This window comes from Cryptomeria japonica, chromosome 3, assembly GCF_030272615.1.
Source record: "Cryptomeria japonica chromosome 3, Sugi_1.0, whole genome shotgun sequence".
NCBI lineage: Eukaryota > Viridiplantae > Streptophyta > Pinopsida > Cupressales > Cupressaceae > Cryptomeria > Cryptomeria japonica.
Genome location: NC_081407.1, coordinates 890,209,515 through 890,228,537, shown reverse-complemented (window position 1 = coordinate 890,228,537; position 19,023 = coordinate 890,209,515). Strand labels below are relative to the sequence as shown.

Here is a 19,023-nt window from a genome sequence, read left to right as displayed (position 1 = left end):
ATCGTCCACTCATCAACGTCATGGTCACATGTGCAGAGGGCCCATACTTCCTTAGAGCAGTTGATTGTACAGGGCATCGTAAAGATGCTGATTTCCAGTTTCAGGTCCTCAGGGAGGCTATTGAGGAGGTTGGGCCACAAAATGTGGTCCAAGTAGTGACAGATGCAGCCTATGTGTGTAGAGCAGCAGGGAGACTCATTGAGGCAGCCTATAGACACATTTGGTGGACCCCATGTTGTGTGCATGCCATGAACAATGCACTCAAGGACATGGGGAAGATTGACTGGATTAGAGGAGTGGTCACCGATGCGAGAGATGTGCAGATGTTTATCTGCAACCACCACATTTCACATGCACTCTTCAGGACCTTCGCGAAGAAGGAGTTCTTGAAACCAGTTGAGACTAGATATGCATCCTATTTCATTCTCTTGGAGAGAATGATTGAGTTGCAAGAGGCATTGCAACTCATGGTTATGACTAATGAGTGGAATAGGTGGGCTGAGGCCAAGACAGAGCAGGGGAGAAGGGTGAAGGAGATAGTGAAGAGTGATGTGTTTTGGACTGATGCGAAATACATTGTCTCCATCATTTCTCCAGTATTCCAGGTGATCAGATATGGGGATGGGGATGCACCTAACCTTGGAGAGGTGTATGAGTGCATTGACTCTATGCTTGGCCAGATGAGGGCTGCTGTGCGAGTGAAGGACCCCTCTCTAGCATTCTACAATGAGCAAATCCGGCCTATCATTCAGAGTAGATGGGACAAGTTGAACACTCCTTTGCATATGGCTGCCTTTGCCTTGAATCCTAAGTGGTACAAGGCTAGACCGGGTAGAACGACACCGATTGAGGATGATGAGGTGAAGGCAGGTTTCTTTAGGTGCATAGAGAAGATGTTTGATTCCAGAGATGCCGGCACAATGCGCACTGAGTGGGGAAGATTTGCCACTCTTAGAGGTTATTCAGATGCAGCAAAGATGGATATAGACATTATGGCACAGGAGGACCCACTTTTGTGGTGGAAATGTCATGGCCCGAAATCTTTGACCACCACTCTAGCCATCCGTTTGCTATCCCAGGTTTCCAGTTCTTCAGCTGCTGAGAGGAACTGGTCTACATATAGCTTCATCCACTCTCTTAAGAGGAACAGACTTACCTCTAAGAGAGCAGAGAAGCTTGTGGCTGTACACAGTGCTTTGCGTCTCATTGACCGCAAGACACTTATGTACAAGGAGAGTCCAGCGGCATGATGGGATGTAGAGCCAGAGGAGTCTTCACAGATTGATGAGGATGATCCTACCACTTCAGATGCAGGGCTAGTTGGTGTGAGCTTGAGGGACCTTGATCCTCAGGAGTCTAGCAGTTCCAGTGAGGAGGAGTTTGCAGATGATTAGAGGCCTCCATTAGCTACAGTTTGAGTTTTCACTTTTCAGTTTTGTCATTTTGTATTTGACTCGTCTCTTTTGTAATGCTATTGCTACACGTATTTGTATTTGGCTACTCATTGTAATGATGAATCATGTAATCATCTTTATTATTATAGACTTTGCAATGGCATCAGATATTCATATTTTTCGTTTTCCTTTTTCGATATTCATATGATAGAAATGAGAAATCTCCAATTTGACAATTTCATTTGTCAAATTTTATTTACTTTTAGTTTTAGCAATTAGCAATTAGTTACGTATCACTAATCTAAGTAATCTTGGTATTTCCTATAGTTTCATTTGAAATCTAATTCTTATACTATTATACTGTTATACATCTTTTCAAAACTAGTTTTTCAAGTACTATATGTATATATATGAGCACCACCACCCCGCCACCCCCCCGCCGCCGTCCCCCCGCCGTCCCCAAATTTAGGCCCTTGGTCCCCCCGTCCCCGAGACGCGTCCCCCTCGTCCCCCCGTCCCCCCGTCCCGAACGCCCGTGGAACACTGCAAATCCCACACAGTTGCCATTGAATTTACAACAAGAATGATGCAGACAATCCACCGAGCTATCCAGGTTCTTGAGATCGTCCACAACCTGATGATAACAATAGCCACTTTCGCTCACACTAGAGATGTTATCATTCCTGTTCTGCAAGTGATCAGGCAAACACAAAGGAAGATCTTAGCACAAGAAAAGATAATGGATGGAGGAGCTCATAATTTACTTCAGTGGTCAACTCTACTCCAGATGAAAGAGGTTCTTTTCGAAGACATCAGCACCAAATGCAATCAAGTTGAGGGCGTCATCCATCCAATTCAAGACAAGGTGTTTGAGGTGTTGTGTACCATTCTTGGCACGAGGATCGAAGTTGAGACAGATGTGGACCTTAAAGAGTTGGAAGAAAGAGTCAAGGTTATTTTTTGCAAAAATGAGAATATCATCACAAATGAGCAACAAGATCCAATGTTCACTACTATGCTCCTGATTGAAAAGATCAAAGAACTCGAACCTGGATGGGATATGACTCTTCTCAAGGCCTTTGATCAGGTTATTCACTTAGAGGAACGAATGAGGAATCTTCCCGAGATTCCTATTGCTGAGATTGAAGGAATTGTGTCCAAATTCGTTGCATATGCTAAGAAAGAGCATTGGAAAGGGAATAATGTTCTAGAAGAAAGGTTGTTATAAAATGATGTGGCATCTTAATTATCATTGGTCTATGTTCCCTTGATTTTTGTGCCAATTAAATATTTGGCTATGCATTTAATAATGTTCAACTAAAAAGGGAACTTTTTGTAACAAACCCTAATTAGGGTTTAGGTGTCAGAATCTCAGTCGTTGATCTTCTTTTGATTTGGGTCGTTCATTGTAATTGAGGATGCTATATATACCCTCACTCTTTTTCATTTTGTCATTGTTAGAAATTGAAGATTAGAGCTTTTGGAGAGAAGAAAGTTATTTTGTAGCAAGATTGAGCATTGAAGAAAGAATTTCAAGCAATTGTTGTCTATTTTGGCTTTGAGATCAATAAAATATTGAAGTTATGGTGTTTTATTGCAATTCTTGTGGCTACTTTCATGGTTGTTTACTTTCTTGAATCATTCTCAGTCGAAGTAGTATTTAAGTTTGAAGGACTAAGTGTTGGGCTTGACCTTTGGTGAGATTCACGTTCCAAACCACTAACTTCTTACTGATTGTAAGGATGCCTTGTGTGGTCAACTGGAGATATCTAGATTGCTTGAACCTTCAAAATCATTATTGAACTATTGATATGTACCTTCATGGTAGTGTCTATAATTCTTGATGATTTGAAAAATCACTAATCACCTTAGAAGATCGCATCAATTCCAATAAAGTTGTAATTCCTTGGCAATACTGAAATTGGTAGAATCTTACTAAGTCTAGCCTACATTGAGTCGTTCTTAGGATTAGATTAGAATTCATCTGTTGCAAACCCTATCTTTTGATCTTTTTTGAGAACCTGTTAGTTTTAGGAAAATTATGTTCCTGCAATTCGAAAACGTAAGGCCCCTTGAAGAAACAGCATTCACAACGACCACTGGTGCTTATCCACACGTAGAGATCCTACAACGAAGAACCTTGAAGTCACCTTGATTGATCCTTTCTCGCAATATCTTCAGCATTCAGAGGCTTTACTCAAGAGAGGATAAGGTACCCTTGGGTATTTTATTCTGTGTTTGATAGTGTACAAAATACACGGCAACACTTACCAACCTTTTCTCCAATGCTATTACAGGTTTGGCCTAGGCCTCATCTTATTTGTACAGTTGCTCTTTGATAACTAAGTCCTCCAATCGTCCAATCCCCTCGAGTGGCATATCCCAACATGTTGACTCCGACGTGTTGTGCTCGCACACACACCCCTGCTTCAGGGGACCCTTGAATATTTTGCAGTCTGCCCGAAGATAACTCTCCCTCTCGTTGCCTGATGGAAAGAGGCTCCTCCTGTTATCATGATTTAAAGATCACCAGGTAGAACCATGTGATTTCCCGAGTCCTTCCAATGCCCAAGTCACTAGAGCCATCGGTGAATCATACCAAGCAGCTCGGTAACTTTATGCAGTTTTCAAAAGAAAATTCCAAGAATAAAATTGTGCATTTCAGGCTTTTGAGCCGAAATTGGAAGACTTAGCCAAAATGTCCAAATCGCGCAGATAACTTCTTTCGGTCGAAATGGAGACGGAAACCAAAACCTCGCAAATTCCCCTTTCAAGTCGAAACTCACCAAGTTCGCAAAATCCTCTTTGAAGCTGAAATGATCAAAAGGAATTATGCGATATATGATTTTAGCCAAGAATCCTCAGATTGTAAAATGCATGAGAAGCAAAAGGGTGAGAAAACATAGGGAGAAAATCGCAAATTCGATCCATTAGCCGAAAATAATCAGCAAGTCATAATCTCGTGAACTCCCCTTGCAGGCCGAAACAAAAGAACAACCATTTCGCCCAAATGGCCAAAAGTTAGAAAGAGTCAAAATTCGCAAAGTTGCTCTCCAAGCCAAAATTCGCAAAAATCAATTGATCGGGCTGAAATACAAGCAAAAGCTCACGAAATCTCTTTTGAAGTCTGCCAAATTGCCTTCAAAGGCCGAAACTCATCAAAATCGAACATTTTAATTGCTTTGGCCGATCTGCGCCTAAACTAAAATCTCACAAAATCCTCCAAATGCCCAAAAAACAACTTAAAGTTTGAAATTCGGCTTATAGCCCGAAATTGGAAGAGGGAAAAATGTCCAAAAGATAAAGTCATGAATTTTCTTCAAGAGCCCGAGTTTTCAAAGATGATCCAAAGGTCGAAAAGGAGAAAATGAGAACTCGCGAAATCGGCTTTCTAAGCCGAAAATCACTAAAACCTCTCAAAATACATTAATAAGCCAAAATCGTGAAAGCCTCTCATAATGCTTTTTAAGTGCCGATTTTATTAAGTCTCACATTTTCATAAAAGTGTCGACTTTGTTTTGTGTTAAACTTTCATTTTTAATAAAAATGTCGAATTTCAATCAAACGCTAGACATTTTTTTGTTTTGTTTTAAATCACACGAAGAAACTCGAATAGTCGAAAATGGCTAACAGGAGAATGGGCATTTAAAATTAGAACATTAAATCGCACATTTTAAGTAAAATTGCCAAGTTTAACTTAAAGTTCGCACTGAGGCCTGAAAGCCCAAATTTTGTCCAAGTAGGAGAACGAATCAAGAAGACGGATCGAACTTCGAGTAAGAAGTGAGAGAGTCAAAAGATGCATCTCACAAAAAGCTTCTCGAGCTGGACGTTAGAAAACTTAATGTTTGTCAAATTAATTTAATTAATTTTTCAAAATTGATTGATTAAAGATGAAATTGATTGTTCGCAGGAAAACGACATTGGGAGGAGCTAAGTGACGACTTAACACAAGATCAAAGCCAAGCACTGGAAGCTGGAGATGAAGATGCAGGAGCGCGAGATCAGAACCAAGCATTGGGAAGCATGTTGCTAGACGACAATGAATTAATAAATTAATATTAATTTATTTTTATATTGCAAAATATTATTAGTAATAAATAATAATATTTAGTAAATAAATTTTAAGTAATCATTTGTTGGTAATTAATATATTAATTAATAATAATTAATTATTCCATTTGGGATATATATAACGATCAAGGAGGGGACATGATAGTCTGCCCTTCCCGAAATTGCTTGCCCTCAAGCAATTGTCAATTTTCTCAAACTGAGTTATATCCCAATAAAAAACAAGGAGCATACACATGGATAATTTTAGACACGAAGCATGCACGTAAATACATACACTGTCAGATTTTTCTTATTGACTGGAATGATTCAATGATTTATTTTTACCCAACAGGATGGCAAGATTATTGCTCTGATACCACTGTAATGTCCCTACTAGTTAGAGATCATTAACCTGCAAAACAGATTGTTAGAACACAACAAACATATATATATATATATATATATATAAATAATCTAAATTGCAATCTAGCTTTGATGCTTAATTAACATAATCATAATTTTTATCTAATAAAAAGGATACGAATGCCATACAAAGTATGTCCTTAGGTGGCCGTGAAACTCACCCTCTTGGAACCCCTTGGTTCCAAGCCCTCCAGGAAATCGAAGATGAGTTCGAATCCTATCTTGGGTGTAACCTCTTACACCCAAGCCTTCCAAGGAAGACCCTTGTCTATTCCTTGCCTTGGGTGATGCCTTCATCATCCAAGTCCTCAGAGGGGATTGGCCCGACCTTTGAGTCCTATCTTGGGTATGTATAACCTCTTATACCCAAGCCAGCCAAGGAAGACCCTTGCCTTTCCTTGTCTTGGGTGATGCCTCCATCATCCAAGTCCTCAAAGGGGATTGACCAAATCCTTCTCTTCTTGGTTGAACTTAATCAACCAAGCCATATATATGCATATAGATATTAAGTATATACTGCCCTAGGGATTATGATAATCCCCTCTTAGACTAAGAGAGTTTCCTCCCTATAGCCTCACTCATGTGATTTCATTCATAATACATTCCTTTGCATTTTCATTTACTATTTCCTATTTCATAATCCACATGTACATAGTCTTGTATTCATTACCTATATTCATAAAATGTTCATTAACCATTACTCACATGTATTCCTTAACATACATTCCTATTACCCTGTTATATATTTTTCCTATCATTCTTTACTATTTAAGAATCATTCATTATATATGCTTACAACAAGTTCTTCCTTCCTATATATATATAAACTATTCCTCTATGTATTAACATATATATATATAATGTCACTATCTATCTTTATGTGTTTGTATTTATTAATGTATATATATTAATTATTCCTATTAATATATATATTAATCCATTGCCTATCTTTATATCTTTATATCCATTAATACATACTATTCCTATTAATATATATAATATATAGAATAACATTCATATCTTTTTTATATATATTAATGCAAAAACCATTAATTATACCAAATCCCTTACCTATATTTAATGACCAGTGAATTAATTAATACATATATTTATATGCACTAGACCTCAATTAACACCCCTTATTAAGGTTACACATTACCCATTGAGTATTACCCATTAACTAGTAGTGATGACGTTACATATTCTGCTGTCCACCCATTAACTAATATGATTATTTAATACCAGCAACCATCTATTACTTACCTTGCCTCTGCCGTAGAAGACCTTCTTCCCTGCCACGCAGCAGTCTTCTAACAACAATATCAGCTTTTGTATGGTCTGAAAGTTGGAGTAAACTTTAATCCTCCTCTTCCCTTTTCTTCCCCCCTCCTCATCACCCGCTCTACTTCCCTTTATTCTCCTCCACGTCTCTAGTGGGGAGTCATGTCCATTAAAATGGGTTTGGGAATGGCGGTGACTCCTTGAAAAGTCACCGCTTCCCAATATTCGTTCCCCATCGTTATTCCCCCTTTGCATCCTCGTTTTCCCTCCCCCTAATAATTCCTATCGATTTCATCATCTTAGTCATAATTAATATGACCCGATGTTATGTTTGGTTGAGAATTATTATATTGAATATTAATAATAATTGATATATATATATATATATATATTTTCTTTTACACTTGGGAATTAATAAATTAATATTAATTTATTTTTATATTACAAAATATTATTAGTAATAAATAATAATATTTAGTAAATAAATTTTAAGTAATCATTTGTTGGTAATTAATATATTAATTAATAATAATTAATTATTCCATTTGGGATATATATAACGATCAAGGAGGGGACATGACACCCTGCAACTAATGAGGATAGTGTTCAGAAGGACGATCAAGTGAGCTCCGTAGATCAGCCCGACATTGAGGAGCAGTTTGCAGTGGCCTCACCAAAGAGCGATGCAGTCCAAGAATCCGTCGAAGACATTTTTGAAGGTCAATCGCTTGACGAGTCCCTGTTGTTTGAAGATGTGTTGATAGAGGTGCATAAAGCCACATTGTTCATGCAACCTGAAGATGCATCGACTGATGATGCACCCCTCTTTCCTGAGTTCGAGTTTGGTTTTGAGATCCATTTTAAGCCTATATGACCTGTTGATGAGTTTGATGCTGATTTGCGTGAGTTGGATGCAAGTGGGATGCCGCACCACCAGTTGCGACCTCTCGAGACAGCCAAAGATCTCCTACTGCATGACTCAGAAACTTGCCAAGTTGTTTCTTTCCCCCCTGCTGTTAATTTTGAAAATGTTCAGTTTGATTTTCAATATTTTGGGAAAACAACCTGTAAATGGATTAACCACGGACCTAACGAGCCTCCCCAACTAATAATTTTGCCTGAAGTCTTGGTTAAACCTGAGAGTGGCCAACTGAAAATTTTCTTTTCAGAATTCAAAGACAAACAAGCCAAGATGAGAATTGTTCCCGTTGCCCTATTACTGCTGCACATACTGAGAAATCACCCTGGGTCGGGAACGCATGCATGTAATCTGCACTTTGTATAGTCAGTTTCTTCTTGTATATAGTTAGTTTAGGGTTTTGTTTTAGCTTAGTTTCCCTGTTTTTATACTTTAGTCTAGTTTGCTTTTCTGTAGTGTAGGTGTCCTTCCAGAAGGGGTTGTCTCCCTATCGTTTTTGCAAGGGGAATGTTTTCTTTTCCCAACATTGGTGTGCGAATGTTTTCTTTTTCTGATATGTTTCTTGGATGCCGACTTTGGTAGGGCACCTAATTGATGGTTGCCCCCGTAGTCAGTTCATTTGATTTAAGGCTTAGTCATTCTAAAAATTTAGTTGCTTACTGCTTCTAGTCACCTACATTCTGATCACTGCACGTTAAACACTTAAAATTACTTAAGTTTGTTGTTTTATCAAAGGGAAGTCATTGCAAGTGAAAATTTTGAAGCTCTACTTCAGCGACCACTGTAATGCTCAATCCCACGTAGGCTTCATTGCTTACGAGCCGATGTGAAGTAAAAATCAAAAGAGAAAATCAAAAGAAAACAAATTGAAAAGCAAAGAAATATTTAATGCTTGGCTTTGGGAGTGCAGACACCTCTGTCGGTATTCAAAAAGAAAATTTATCGAAAACAGAGCAATCTCTGTGAGCTTGCAGGCGATAACCTCATCGGGGCTATAGACGCTCGCTGGCAACGAGGCAATATCCAGGTTTCTTTTGAAGTTAGACTCGTCCCACATAACTTGTCTTGGTTAAACAATGATATCTCAACTTTCTTTAAGCTGGAATGAACTTCACTACACACACTTGATTCTCAGGTTGGTGACTTATTCAGTTTGTGACCTCGCTTTTATTTTGAATCTGTCTTTTGTCATTTGGGTTGTTTTGTGGGGTATATACTAGCCACTTTCGAGTTAATTAGGTGTTCGGGAAATTCAAGCAAAATGCGTGATTTCCCTTGGGCATCCATTTCTCGTGCAAGCGGACAAAAATTAGGGGGGTCTCCATCAAGGACGGGGTGGGGTGTGCGATATGCACAACATAGCGCTAGCTCGACTCTTGACAAAAATGTCAAGCAGTTCAACTCTTTATGCTCTGCTATGTTGTGGATTCTTTAGTGACCTACAAATGCAAATTCAAATAGTTGCTTGGGGTATAGTTGTACACCTAGCCTTTGCTGGAATTGGGAAATGTCGGTTTGAGGACAATCTTCATCAAGTGGCTGCTCCCACATTTTGACTTAGAAATTTTTTAGGTATTTTTCAGATTTTTTGATTTTTTTTTGTTTTTCTAGTTTAACAAGGATCTAACATAGCCCAAATATAGTATTCAAAATAGCACAATGGAATCAACTTGTTGCAAGAACCTGACAGGGCCCTCCTTCTAGGACCAATTCTGTTGACGTGGCTAAAGTCGGATAACCAACGCTCTCCGACCAACGCAGAATAGAATGTCACTGAGTATCCTATCCTCTCTTGTGTAAGGAATCCCTAATGCTATTTTAAGTGATCAGAGGGGACAACCTCAAGGTTCCAAATGTCAGGTCATGACTGCAGGATAGCTCAACGGTTTATGTGTTTTGCTAGAAACACAAGGGACCTTACGTTTACAACAAGTAGGTCTACACCTAACTATGTTGCGATTCTCAGACTATGGGAAATAAAAGAAAATAAGAAGGGTTTAGGGATCCTAAGTGCAATTATAGGAATGACTAGTGCTAGGGGTAGACAGATTTCCATGACCGATTCTTGTTTCGCAAGAGACACCCTCACAACTCGACAAGAATAGTGCAATCTCCAAGGGGATGAAGGATTTTCAGACTAGATATACTCACCTAGGCACCCAACTCTGGCGCAGCCTTAAACAAATACCTACAGTTTAACTAAGCACAGTTTTGGGTTCAAACTAACCATGCACAGTGACCTACAATTAGCAGGCCCCCAATGGTATGAACTAAAAATGCATCAAATACCCCCCACATTTTGCCATCAAAATCATTGAACTCTAATTCTAATCAATTGAAGGTAAACCATGCAAATAGAATAAAACCAAAGTAATAAACACCAAATTCAATGTTCATATATTAATTTTAGGTGCTATTACAACAATGTCTGCAACAGTTCTACTCTATTTCTAATTTGCAAACTGCATCTAACTATTCTAACTCCTAAATGTCTAACTAATTCTAACCTTTAAGAGTAAAAATCTAACTAGAATCTAACCTTTTACAAGACAAAGGCCTCTGCCTAGATTTGACTACATCCAAGGGCCCTGATCTGCCCTCTAGAAACTTGACAGCTTTAACCCATGCCTAGTTACTCCTCAGTTGTCCTTCCAACCACTTTTCCAGCTACTAACCACTATTTGTCATCAATTTAGTTAATCAAGTAGCGGGAAATAATTGACCTATGTCTCTTTGTTTTAAATGCATTGAATGAGGCCCACAGGTAGTTATTTACATTAAAATTATTAAGTTTACAAACTGATTTTTTTTGGAATCAATTCCAGTTGTGTATTTCTTAGAATGCACACACTGGTAGCATTTTGTATGTTCTTATGTCTTCAGTCTTGAGGGGCTCCAACTTCTTGTCCGATGGTGGCACATTTCCCCATGCTTCGTTTTATGCTCCAACTTGGGAATTTCACATGTATTGTGCGATTTTTAGCTCTCTGCACGACTTTGGGAAACTCTTATGCTCATCAAAACTCGAGCAAAGACTGGTAATGTGCAAATTTTGACTTGCATTTCGCCCTTCACCTAATGATTTTTGGGCCTTTTGAGGTTTCTGCGCGATTTATGTTCCTTGTGAAACCACTAATCATGTCGAGTTTGCTTTTCAAGGGATTTTGGGCTTCTCAATAGAATTGCGCGATTTCTAAACATGGTTTCTTTTTGCAATATTGATAAATACGTCGAATTTCTTATTCCCGCCCTTGGTTTCCTAAATAAAACCCGTGACTTTTCTAAGTTTGGTGCGATTTTTGCTTTTGTCTCCTTCACTCAGTGAGAAAATCGGGTTTTTTCTTGGGCAAAATGTGTGATTTTCTTCAAACGCCCCTTCACTTTGCCCTAAAATTTTGGCATTTTGACTTTAGATTCATGACCTTGTTTTGTTTCACTTGTCAAATTTTAAACACCTTTTCATAGTTCGGGTATGTCTCTTAAGATGTGTGATTTTGGTCCTTAGCCTTTAAAACGTCTCTCTCCCTCCTCCTTTGGGCAGACTTCAAAAATGGGGGATCCCCTGTCCAAGACGGGGTGTGTTGTGCAGAGAACAACATGCCATGATATGTGCATAAAGTGTGAAATTGAGCGGAGTGTATGCCCCCACATTAAAGTGATTGCATACACTTATCGGGAGCAATTGCTTTAAGGTAGCATGCATCCAAAATACAAGCACGTTACCACAATAAGATGCCCCCAAGAAAGGAAAAATCAAAGGATAATGGTCAAAAAACATATAGGAAAAAGCACATAAGGGATCCACTAACTCTGGGGTCAATATGCCCTTGTGATAAATAACGTATATCAAGAATATTTGTATTGAGATGACCACATCCCCCAAAGGTAGTGGAACTACAAACACAATGGAAGAAAAATACAAGAGATAACAAACAAGTGCCTTTTTGAGTCAACATGGAAGACACCGAAAAGAGATCTCAATGCTTTGCATCATACCAAAGTACAATAGCACTTATGACATAATATAGATACGACATATCGAAGAATTGAGATACAAATAGAGGAATGTCATGATGGATTTGGCCTTTTTATTACCTTGCACCAACGGAGTAACAAGGGTTATCTAAAGAGAACCTAACATAACACAAAAACATCTCTAGTAGCACATCATGGGGGAAGCACATTACGAACAAGCAAATACACAAAAGAGAATCCACGGCACGAATGAAGCTAGTCAAGCAAATCATCCGCCTCCCAATCTTGCTTAACATCATCTAGGGATGGTGGACAAGATGTAAGAGGAGCCACATCAAGCACAATAGATAGAGCTATTGCAAGTTCCAAACAAGGACCATGCTCTAAGGATGAATCACTTTGTTTGTCACTAGGAGCTAGGATTAATGCTTTAAAAAAATGTGAAGATAACTCATGATTAATTTCAATAATCCCATACATATCATCAAAAGTATTAGAATCAACATTAATAGCATGAGCAACATTATCATCATCCATATCATGATCTAGATTAATAAAAATAGGATCTTTAAAATGAAAAGAAGTTGAACCATCATTTTTCTTAAGCATTTTTAATTTAGGTGATTTGAGTTGAACTTCCTCCCTAGGGTTAGACGAAGGTTGGACAAATGGGACCAAGTCAACATTTGGTGTCCTCGGGGAGGAAATGGTTTGGTAAGAAATCTCGCAGTCCTTAGCACGAAATCTTCATTGGCATTCTCTCACACGATGATTCCTTTTAGTTTTAGTCGAGGCTTGCAAAGATTTAGGATCAATGGACATAGGCTTCTTTTATTCCCTAATATGAGAAGGAATGAAAGAAAGAACCCCAATAGGTTGAGACATACTTGATGCCAAGCACTTTCTTGTGTATGACGTGAGGCGGTATGAGGCATATATAGGAGTATAATACCAAGTCTATTATGAGGAGGAGGAGTATCCATGGGTGTAGGGTCTCTAGGTTTACTCAAGGCCATGATCAGCTCATTTTTCCATTTTTTATAAGATAAGAAAAGGATGCCATTTCGAGGCTTAGGAGGCTCAAGTAGTTTAGGCCAAAAGTAATCAAGAATGAAATTTCCACGCTTTGCAATGGGTTGGTAAAGGCTATCACTAATTGTTATGATAGTTCCATTGTGAAGGAATTTCAACCATTTATGAATTGTAGAAGTGATAGCTTTCACAAAAGAGAGCCAAAGATGAAATTGATCTGATGTAGGAATAATAATACAGGTAACATCTAAGCACTTGGTACCAACCTAAACAGGAAGGGTGATGGAACCAATAGTAGGGCAAGAGAAACCATCATACACTGTAATGTCCCTACTAGTTAGAGATCACTGTCCTGCAAAACAGATTGTTAGAATACAACATATATATATATATATAAACTAATTTAACTTGCAATCTAACTTTAAAATGCTTAACTACATAATCACAATTCTCGTCAATTAAAAAGGATACGAATGCCATACGAAGATATGTCCTTAGGTGACCGTGAGGCTCGCCTTCTTGGAACCCATCTTGGTTCCAAGCCCTCCAGGAAGTCGAAGGTGAATTCGACTCCTGTCTTGAATGTAATTTCTTACATCCAAGCCCTCCAGGAAATTGAAGGTTAATTCGATTCCTGTCTTGGGTGTAATTTCTTACACCCAAGCCATCCAAGGAGGACCCTATGTCCATTCCTTGCCTTGGGTGATGCACCTCATCACCCAAGTCCTCGGAGGGGACCGGCCAGATCCATCTCTTCTTGGTTGAACTTAGTCAACCAAGCCATACATATGCATATCAGTGACGGATCTGGCCGGTCCCCTCTGAGGACTTGGGTGATGAGGTGCATCACCCAAGGCAAGGAATGGACATAGGGTCCTCCTTGGATGGCTTGGGTGTAAGAAATTACACCCAAGACAGGAATCGAATTAACCTTTGATTTCCTGGAGGGCTTGGATGGATGTAAGAAATTACATCCAAGACAGGAATCGAATTTACCTTCGATTTCCTAGAGGGCTTGGATGTAAGAAATTACATTCAAGACAAGAGTCGAATTCACCTTCGACTTCCTGGAGGGCTTGGAACCAAGATGGGTTCCAAGAAGGCGAGCCTCGCGATTGCCTAAGGACATATCTTCGTATGGCATTCGTATCCTTTTTAATTGATGAGAATTGTGATTATGTAATTAAGCATTTTAAAGTTAGATTGCAAGTTAAATTAGTTTATATATATATATGTTGATGTTGTATTCTAACAATCTGTTTTGCAGGACAGTGATCTCTAACTAGTAGGGACATTACAGTGGTATCAGAACGATGATACTACCATCATGTAGGGTAAAGATGAATCGTTCTAGTCAATAAGAAAACCTGACAATGCATGTATTCATGTGTATGCTTCATGTTTGAAATTATCCATGTGTATGCTTCGTGCTTTTCATGTGTATGCTCTATGTTTTTGATTCATATTGGGACATAACTCCGTTTGAGAAAATTGTCAATTGCTTGAGGACAAGCAATTTTGAGAAGGGCGGACTGTCATGTCCCCTCCTGGATCGTTATATATATGCAGAGAGAAAGGGAGAGACCCTAAATGAAGAAATTATTATTATTAATTAATATAATAATTACCAATGAATGATTATTTAAAATTCATTAATTAAATATCATTTATGAACATGATTTGAATATTATATATTATCAACATAATATTCAATAATAAGTAATAATACAATTAAAATACAAAAGAAGAAAATAATATTTACTGATTATTAATTTACAAATAATAATAAACCATAAAATAATTAAATAATATTTACTAATTGATAATTTACAAATTATTAATAAACCATTATTAACTTACATCGATTAAGAAATATTATAAGCTTTTGAGAAGCGGTGACTTTTCAAGGAGTCACCGTCATTCCCAAAACCATTCTAATGGACACGACTCACCACTAAGGACGTGGAGGAGAATTAAAGGAAGGCTCGGGGAAGATAGAGAGGGGGAGCATGGGTGGAAAAAAAAACATTAAGAAACCCGTAAGACAGCAATCCCTAATTAAGGAGAGAGAGGTGTGATTAAGAGTTTTGTGTGAGAAGAGGTATGTCTTATAAAGGAACAAATACCTCTCTCGGGAGGTATAAGAGAGGATGATGAAAGTACGTGGATAAGGGGGAGGAAAAAAGGTTACGGAATCACCAACATTAAGCATTCAAATTCTATATAGAGAGGAGATGTCACAGCACGTGGTCTAAGGACAGCTGCAAACAGCAGAAGGAACAGAGTGGAAGCTGCTACGGGGGTGTAGATAGGTAAGGGATGTCACAATGTAGATATAAATTAATATAGTTAATAAATATTTATATATATATATATATTAATGAATCTTAATAATTAATATTTTAATATATATATTAATGAATATTAATAATGAAAATTTTAATACATATATTAATGAATATTAATAATAAATATTTTAATACATATATTAATGAATATTTTAATATATATTAATGAATATTAATAATGAATATTTTAATACGTATATTAATGAATGAATATTGATGAGTATTAATAATGAATATTTTAATACGTATATTAATGAATGAATATTAATGAGTATTAATAAAGAATATTTTAATACGTATATTAATGAATATTTTAATACATATGTTGATGAATATAAGTAATGAACATTTTATCACATATGTTAATGAAGGGTTCTTAAATGTTAATAAATACATCTCAATGCATAGTTAGGAATATACGTCAATAGATAAATATGAATATTGGATAATGGATATTTTATGAATATATGTTAGGGAATACATGTTAAATTAGGAATATGTAAACATGGATTATGGAATGGAAAATAGTAATGAATTGTAAAATGTAATATAAATGTGATTACATGATGGAGGCTATAGGGAGGAAACTTCCTTAGTCTAATGGAGGGATTATGACAATCCCTAGGGCAGTATATATATTGAATATCTATATGCATATATATGGCTTGGTTGACTAAGTTCATCAAAGAAGAGACGGATCTGGCTGGTCCCCTCTGATCTCATCATCCAAGTCAAGGAATTGACATATGGTCTTCCTTGGATGGCTTGGGTGTAAGAAATTACACCCAAGACAGGAATCGAATTAACCTTCGATATCCTAGATGGCTTGGGTGTAAGAAGTTACATCCAAGACAGGAATCGAATTAACCTTCGATTTCCTGGATGGCTTGGGTGTAAGAAGCTACATCCAAGACAGGAATCGAATTAACCTTCGATTTCCTGGATGGCTTGGGTGTAAGAAGCTACATCCAAGACAGGAATCGAATTAACCTTCGATTTCCTGGATGGCTTGGGTGTAAGAAATTACATCCAAGACAGGAATCGAATTCACCTTCGATTTCTTGGATGGCTTGGAACCAAGATGGATTCCAAGAAGGCGAGCTTCACAGCTACCTAAGGACATATCTCCATATGGCATTCGTATCCTTTTATTTTTTTTAAGAATTGAAATTAGTGTTAATTAAGTAATTGAACTTTAATTGCAAATTAGATTAGTTATGTATATATTTTTATTGTGTTCTAACAATCTATTTTGCAGGATAATGATCTCTAACTAGTAGGGACATTACATACACCCTGACCATAACATTAGATTTATCAAATGTTACTTGATGCAAATTTTAAGTATAAAGATGTTCTTCTTCACCATACACATTGGATCAATGAGCACCCCTCGTGAGAGTTTGTCTTTGATCTTAGCAGTGATATATAATGGGCTATCAAGTGCAACAATAGTCTCACTAGGATCAAAGTAATACATAAGTTTTTTGGAGGTGTGGGTTTGTCAACAAGGTTAACAACATTATTAGTCAGCAGAAACATATCGGTTGTCCTTCATAATGGAAAGATTGAACAATACAACATTTAGATCCCATCATAGCCGATAAGGGAGGAAGCAGTACCGAAGCAGCCTTCAATCACTTTCTTAGGCGGTAGAAGCATTCACGAACAAGGGTCAGTAAATATAATTGGATATGTACAGCAACAATTATGAATTATAGAATTAAGAAGACAAAGGGAATTCCACAACAACAATGTAATGTCCCTACTATTTAGAGATCATTAACCCGCAGAACAGATTGTTAGAACATACAAACATATAAATATATATATAAGTAATTTAAGTTGCAATCTAACTTCAATGCTCAATTAACATAATCATAATTTTCATCTAAAAAAGGATACAATGCCATACATAAGTATGTCCTTAGGTGGCTGTGAGGCTCACCTTCTTGGAACCCCTTGGTCCCAAGCCCTCCAGGAAATCGAAGATGAATTCGAATCCTGTCTTGGGTGTAACCTCTTCAACCAAGCCATCCAAGGAAGACCCTTGTCTATTCCTTGCCTTGGGTGATGCCTTCATCACCCAAGTCCTCAGAGGGGATCGACCCGACCTTTGAGTCTTGTCTTGGGTATAACCTCTTACACCCAAGCCAGACAAGGAAGACCCTTGCCTTTCCTTGTCTTGAGTGATGCCTCCATCATCCAAGTCCTCAAGGGAATTGACCAGATCCTTCTCTTCTTGGTTGAACTTAATCAACCAAGCCATGTATATATGCATATAGATATTCAGTATATACTGCCCTAGGGATTATCATAATCCCCCCTTAGACTAAGAGAGTTTCCTCCTTATAGCCTCCCTCGTGTGATTTCATTCATAATACATTCCTTTGCATTTTCATTTACTATTTCTTATTTCATAATCCACATGTACATAGTCTTGTATTCATTACCTATATTCATAAAATGTTCATTAACCATTACTCACATGTATTTCTCAACATACATTCCTATTACCCTGTTATGTATTTTTCCTATAATTCTTTACTATTTAAGAATCATTCATTATATATGCTTACAACAAGTTCTTCCTTCCTATATATATATATATATAATGTCACTATCTATCTTTATGCATTTGTATTTATTAATGTATATATATTAATTATTCCTATTAATATATATAATAATCTATTGCCTATCTTTATATCTTTATATTTATTAATACATACTATTCCTATTAGTCTATATAATATATAGAATAGCATTTATATCTTTTTTTATATATTAATGCAAAAACTATTAATTATACCAAATCCCTTACCCGTCTGCTTGTAACCTCCTCTGCAGTGCCTCATCACCCTTTCTTCCCCCTTCCTTCTCCTCCCTCCTCCCTTCCCCTTTAATCCTTGTGAAGGAATGTGCCCCTTCACGGGTCCCCTTCCGCATGAAGGGGCGCAAGGGTAACCGCAGCCCAGGCTGCATTTACTGTCTCATCCCTTTGTGCGGGGGTGATCGTGGGGGTGGGATGTTAATGAGTTTTTTTGGGGGGGGGGATTTATTATATTTTAAAATATTCGTCGTTTTCTTTTTTTTTAAATATACTATATATTAAATATTGCCTTTGTAAATGTTTTTAAATATCAAATAATACTTTCTTAATATATATATTAAATATATTTTCTTTATTATTTTTTATATTGACATTTAATAATATATTTAATAATATTTTTCTTTATTATTTTATATATTAAATACATTAATATTTTAATCATTAATTTACAATATTTAATGATTTATTTCTTCTTCAGGATATTAATATTATTTAATGATTTGCATCAAGTGATATCGTGGGGGTTATCACAAACAATAATATTAAGCATGTCGTGTAAAGGAAGTTAGCTACGACACAATGACTATCCAGTTTATAGTATTTAATTAAGAGAACGTGAACTGCAACACTGCAACACTGGGTGGGTCCATATCCTATGATAATGGGATTGACTTCATCAGAAACCATTGAAGTTATTTAGAAAAGGCTAGACAATGAATCAAGATAAGTTCAATCCTTGGAATTATTCTTAAATCTTTTAAGTTA

General features: G+C 37.1%; 2 protein-coding genes across 7 annotated transcripts in view; one reads left to right on the top strand and one right to left on the bottom strand.

Annotated features, from left to right (window-relative positions):
• Positions 1-7,412, bottom strand: part of LOC131059750 (uncharacterized) — a 119,568-nt gene extending 112,156 nt beyond the window's left edge. For both annotated transcript variants that reach the window (XM_057992789.2, XM_057992788.2), the window contains exon 1: positions 7,134-7,412. In XM_057992789.2, coding sequence (XP_057848772.2) covers positions 7,134-7,406 — 273 coding nt within the window. In that variant the 5' untranslated portion in view covers positions 7,407-7,412. The remainder of the gene's footprint in view (positions 1-7,133) is intronic.
• LOC131059747 (structural maintenance of chromosomes flexible hinge domain-containing protein GMI1) overlaps positions 1-19,023 on the top strand; it is a 411,868-nt gene that overhangs the window by 373,319 nt on the left and 19,526 nt on the right. The window lies entirely within an intron of this gene.